This window comes from Myotis davidii, unplaced genomic scaffold (genome assembly GCF_000327345.1).
Source record: "Myotis davidii unplaced genomic scaffold, ASM32734v1 scaffold106, whole genome shotgun sequence".
NCBI lineage: Eukaryota > Metazoa > Chordata > Mammalia > Chiroptera > Vespertilionidae > Myotis > Myotis davidii.
The window spans coordinates 625777-631677 of record NW_006297290.1 but is presented as its reverse complement, the minus strand read 5'-3'; the positions used below and the strand labels follow the sequence as shown (position 1 = coordinate 631677).

The window sequence follows — 5901 nt, the reverse complement described above, 5'->3', positions numbered from 1 at the left end:
CATATCTTTCAGATCAAGAAACTCAATTTCCTATGGTGCCAGTACCCCAAATATGTATGGTGCCAGTTGGGATACTAGAAATATTTAGGGGAACACTATGTAAAGTATATGATTATCTAACCACTAAGCTGTACACCTGAAACTAATACAAAAGAAAATTGAAATAAAAGAAATAAGAAACAGGAAAGAACCCTAATTTCCCAGCAAAAGAGTGTGGAATGAACTCATTCATGCTGAATTTATTCTTCTTACTACATACTCCTTTGCATAAAAGCAGATAGCTTAATAGGACTATGGAATGGCATACTAAAGACTTTTTGAAACCAGCTAAGAGTGCATGACCTCTAAGAATGGGGTTCTATTTTATAGGATGCAGATATGCTTTGACTCAGTACCCAATGTCAAGGAGGGGGAGAATCCTCCACACCCCTACTTTAGTTCTTATAGCTGGATTAGTAATAAAAGAATATAATCGACTCAAGTCTTGATTAACAGGAGAAAAACCAACTTAATACATGTGAATGGAAGAATCACAGTAAGATGCTCAGATCACAAAATGAGGCTCAAAGAAATGAGAGAACCAGGCACCTTTATTCTCTTTGACAAACAATACATTTATGATAAATTTACAGGACAAAGAATATTAATGCTCATTAGAAAGGGGTCTAAGCAAGATCTGGTTTTCATTAATGAAGAATTTAAACATATAGCAAGTCAGAAAAGAGGCAATAAGACTTGATTAAGCCTCGCTGGTGTGGTTTAGTGGTTGAGCATTGATCTAAACAAGGAGGTCATGGTTTCGGACTCTATCTCCAGTAGGGGACCTGCAGAAGGTAGAAGATCAATAATTCTCTCTCATCATTCATGTTTCTATCTTCCTCCCTTTTCCTTCCTCTCTGAAATTAAAAAAACAACAACAAAACATAAAAAAGAGATTTGATTAAAATGAATTTTCAGCTCTGAGTTGTTTAACTCTAATAATAAGTGTGTGTTCCAGGAGTGGGGAGGACATCTTTCACATTGGAGATTTATTTTCTGCATTAAAAAAGACAAGGTATGTCCAGGTGCCCTTCTGGCACCGGATGGATATCAAGTAACTTTAATTCAAAGTAATCAATATATCATTGTGGGATATTTTAGGGTGGCCTATCCTGAACTCTAAAAGTTCCCTGGAAGTTTCACCTATAAAAAGATGGGCTGGAGGCTTCAGAGAGAGAGAAAATGGGTTAAAATCTGAGTCGTAAAATATCTACAAAGAGATAGAAAAAAATTATAACGAGGACAAACAAACAGAAGAGAACGAACTGGATCACATTTTCCCATACCCCATTAAATCAGTCTCTGATTTCTAGAAATAAATCAGTCCAATACAGTGTCTCTGCTTTATTTATCTGGTGGAAGATATTAATCCTCCCTTTTAATAGACTTAGGTTAGATACTCAATGTCCCATTTGGTTTACATAGAAGCAACATTCTTCACTGATGATTGCACAGGTTTCTCCTTGCTGGGCAGTCAGTGTATCCAGGGCCTGAAGAGTTTGGAGCACAACAAAGACTAAGCTATTAACTTCTGACTTGCGGTTTTCCCAAAATTTGCATAGTGGCATTGAACTCTTGTTTTATTACCATGAAGACATTCAAGATCACTTTTTCCAATTTATAATTTCCAAAGCTGAGGAATAAGACCCTCAACCCTCAAAGGTACTTGGAATTATGACACACGAGTGCATTTGCTCCAATTTCTCAACTGGCACATTGTTGTGGCATATCTTTAGGAACCAAGCTGCCCGAATCTGTAATTTGGCTGGCATTTACTGCAGAGTATTTAGGGACAGAAAGAGACCTGGCTCAGTTATCCAAGTCCCTATCATCCTAAGCATTTAGGTGGGAACCCTTTATATACTTTATTGTCACATAACATAAAAAGACCATGACGCTTACCAATCAGGTCAAAGTGAAGTCTATAATTCCTAGGACCTAAAATATCTCATGATTTTATTCAGCATTGGTACATCTTGGCAATCTCTGACAGCAGAGCAGACTGCAAAAGCGCTGGTATAGAAGGCCTATCGTCTGTTTTTGGCAGCTATATAGCTTGATTCTGTTAGTTGGCTAAGTAGGTCCAGATTTTTGGTTCATGCCTGTATAGTGTGGCACTGAGCAGCTAAATCACAGGAGCAGCTATAGTATCCCAAGTTTCACCAAAACATTTGGTGATTTGAGAGATATTTGTCATCAATAAGGTAATGCTACAGTCACGTATAAACTCCTTGGCACTTTTGAAGATGGCATCTATGGAATCAAACCACAGAGTTTGATTGCAATGTTATTATGGTATGTTACCCAGGAAAAGTCCAATATGATGGCAGAAACTCTGATAGCCCCATGCTGGAAAATTAGTGGGGTGTGAGTTTATTTGTAATGCATAAGCAGCATTGCTGTTTATAAACCAGATTATGGTGAGGACACCTGATAAGGACATTGGGAAAATCTGACATGTAGTGCCCTAGAGTAGGAGTTCAAAGTTGTTCTTAAAAGGACCAATACACAGAGATACAAATAAATATAACTTTGTCTTTTCATACATGCTACAAAGAATTAGTGTTATCTTTTTGTGTAAAAGAATCAAAGAACAAGAGTCAGAGACAAAAATTTGAAGTGACAGCAACATACCCGACTGGCTTTATTAGGTTTATTACATACAAGTTAGACAGTTAGACTGTAACCATATTTGCTGGTTGCATTCTGAAAAGTAATTTTCTGCTATAATAAAATTTCATTTTAATTCTACTTTAATTCAATAAATAAAATTCTGCTTCATGTCTCATTCAGGTATTTCGATTTGCTAGAATAAATAGAATGGACTTTTCAATCCAGAAATAAATGAATCAATGATGCCATCATTAATACAAAATGATCGTATGATTTGAGAAATATTTTGAGGGAGATAAAGTGGTCAATTTATTAAGATATACTATTTGTGTTTTATATTTGCAAGTCTACAAATATAGGCTGATCTATTTAAGAGAACACATTTAAGGTTTTTAATATATACTAGAGGCCTGATGCACGAAATTCATGCAAGGGTAGGCCTTCCTTCCTGCCGGCACTGGCTTCTCTCTGGCACACAGGACCCGGGCTTCCCTCACAGCCCCGCCTTCATCTGGAAGGCTGTCCAGAAGGACGTCCAGTCTAATTAGCATATTATGATTTTATTATTATAGATTTATTTTGTGTTTATTTTGATATATTTATATATTATTTCCATCTCAATTTAATTTCTCTTTTCTTTGAAATTATATTATATTTTTACTACTTAGTTTCCCCACAGATATGTGCATTTCCAGGTAAAGGCAGTAAAAATTGATATGCTTTTATAATTTATCTTGCTGCCATCTCTTCCCTTGTTTGTGCAGGAATCCAGGAACGCCCATTGTTTCCTTGCTTGCTTATTTGGCTTCAAGATACTGAGCCTGTTCCTTACTCGCAATTCAGCCTTCTCTGCTTAGCTGTCTACCCTGGGAGGATGACCATAAAAATTTATTACATGGATTTCCTTGCCTGTGAGATTTTTATTGGATCCCAGTGATGAAAGCAATAAGAGAAGGAGAGAGGTATGGGTACTATCCTGCTCTCTCCATGGTGGGGACTGTGTTATGGTGCAGTAGTTACATACCTTCACAGCAACAGGTCCCACTGGTGGCTTTTTGTTCACTCTCTCAACGCTCATTCAGGCTCTGGTGTTAGTATTTGATCCTTCTGCCCCATCAAGTCTCAGCACACTACCAGCTCCACTGTGGCTAGACCCAGAATGCCTCAACATACTTTGTTGGTTCACTAATCCTGTTCATTATATATAAGAAGATCCTTTATTAAATATCTTTTTTTTTTTTTAAATTAAGGGCTTCTGGTTTATTCTGGGAAAATGACATATCAGCTGTTGATAGGTAATCTACACTAATAAAAGAGAAACATGGTAATTGGCATACGACCGCTACCCTTCCCATTGGCTAATCAGCAAGATATGCAAATTAACTGACAGCCAAGATGGTGACTGGCAGCCAGACAGCTTAAACTGAACATGAGGCTTGCTTGCTTCTTTGACGGAGGAAACCAAACTTCCCCACCTGCCGCTGCAGGCCTCTGAGTGGGAAGTTTGAAACATAGTAACATATAGAAGCTAAAAAAAACTCCAGAAACCTGCTTTCATCGAGCAGGGATCTCAGAGCTGGAGTCAGAGCTGGAGTTATACACCCATGCACCAGGCCTCTCTTCTATATAGTAAAAGGGTAATATGCCTACTGACCCTAACTGCAGAAGGACTGGGAATGACTGATCACTATGACACACACTGACCACCAGGGGGCAGATGCTCAATGCAGGAGCTGCCCTCTGATGGTCAGGATGCTCTCACATGAGAGGAGCTCTGCTCAGCCACAAGCCAGGCTGATGGCTGCCCGCCCCCCTCCCCTATGGGCCCTGCTCTGTGTGTGACGGGGTAGAGCCATAACTTCCCCATTGGCCCTGCCCTGAGTGTGAGAGTGGTGGCGTCCCAACCCCCTGATCCATCCTGCTCTCTGTGTGACAAGGGGCGGTGCCCCAACTCCCCTATCAGCCCTACTCTCTGAGTGACGGGGGGAGCTCCTCAACCCCCTGATGGGCCCTGCTCTGTGAGTGATAGGGGGTGGCGCAGCAACCTCCCCATCGACCCTGCCTTGAGTGTGACAGGGGGCGGTGCCCCAACCCCCGAATCGGCCCTACCCTGAGCGTGACTGGGGGTGGCATCGCAACTTCCCGATCCGCCCTGCTCTGTGCATGACAGGGGGCGGTGCCCCAACTCCCCAATGGGCCCTGCTCTGAGCCCGACCAGGGGCTGCACCTAGGGATTGGGCCTGCCCTCTGCCACCCGGGAGCAGGCCTAAGCCAGCAGGTCGTTATCTCCCGAGGGGGCCCAGACTGCGAGAGGGCACAGGCCAGGCTGAGGGACTTCCCCTTCCCCCCGAGTGCACAAATTTTTGTGCACCGGGCCTCTAGTAAAATATAGGATAGAGTGGTAGTTATTATGACAGCAATTGGTGCTTATTGTTGCTCAAATAGTACTTTATTATTTTGGTGTGCTGGTTAGACCAGGGTTGATTCCAATGAAGTAGCTGCAGTTTATTTTTCCTAACAGCTCAGAACATTTCTCATATCTTCAACCAAAATAGGAAGCAATATTCTCAAAAAAACGCTTTATAGCTGCTTTGATAACTGCTGTAGTGCTTAATGTAGTGTGATTGGGAGTTGTCACTTGAATAGTGGTACTGGGTAATGGGGTAGAGGGAGAGTTAGTGGTAATTTGAATGGTGGTAGACGCTGAGGGGGTTGCTGCTGATGTTGTGGTAGTGAGGTCTGTTGAAGTGGTAGGTAGTGTTAAGGAGGTGGTGGCTTCAGTTGTAGTGATGGTTGGTTCTGTGGAAATGCTGCTGGTGATGGTTGTAGTAGTTGGGTCTGTGGAAGTGGTGGTGGCTATTGTTGTGGGAGATTCTGTGGAAAATATGGTGGTTGTGATGGTTGTGGGTTCTGTGGAAGTGATGGTGGCTGTTGTGGGAGGTTCTGTGGAAGTGGTGGTTGCTGTTGTGGGAGGTTCTGTGGAAGGGAGGGTGGCTGTTGTGGGAGGTTCTGTGGAAGTGAGGGTGGCTGTTGTGGGAGGTTCTGTGGAAGGGAGGGTGGCTGTTGTGGGAGGTTCTGTGGAAGGGAGGGTGGCTGTTGTGGGAGGTTCTGTGGAAGGGAGGGTGGCTGTTGTGGGAGGTTCTGTGGAAGGGAGGGTGGCTGTTGTGGGAGGTTCTGTGGAAGGGAGGGTGGCTGTTGTGGGAGGTTCTGTGGAAGGGAGGGTGGCTGTTGTGGGAGGTTCTGTGGAAG

General features: G+C 42.4%; 1 protein-coding gene across 1 annotated transcript; it reads right to left on the bottom strand.

The window, feature by feature from the left end:
* Nucleotides 1-5079: 5079 nt before the first annotated feature.
* LOC102758865 (integumentary mucin C.1-like) lies at nucleotides 5080-5635 on the bottom strand (the record flags this gene model as incomplete). Its single annotated transcript, XM_015570059.1, has 1 exon — nucleotides 5080-5635. A coding segment is annotated over one exon (441 nt), but the record flags the coding sequence as incomplete, so codon positions are not given.
* Between the last annotated feature and the right edge of the window lie 266 nt (nucleotides 5636-5901).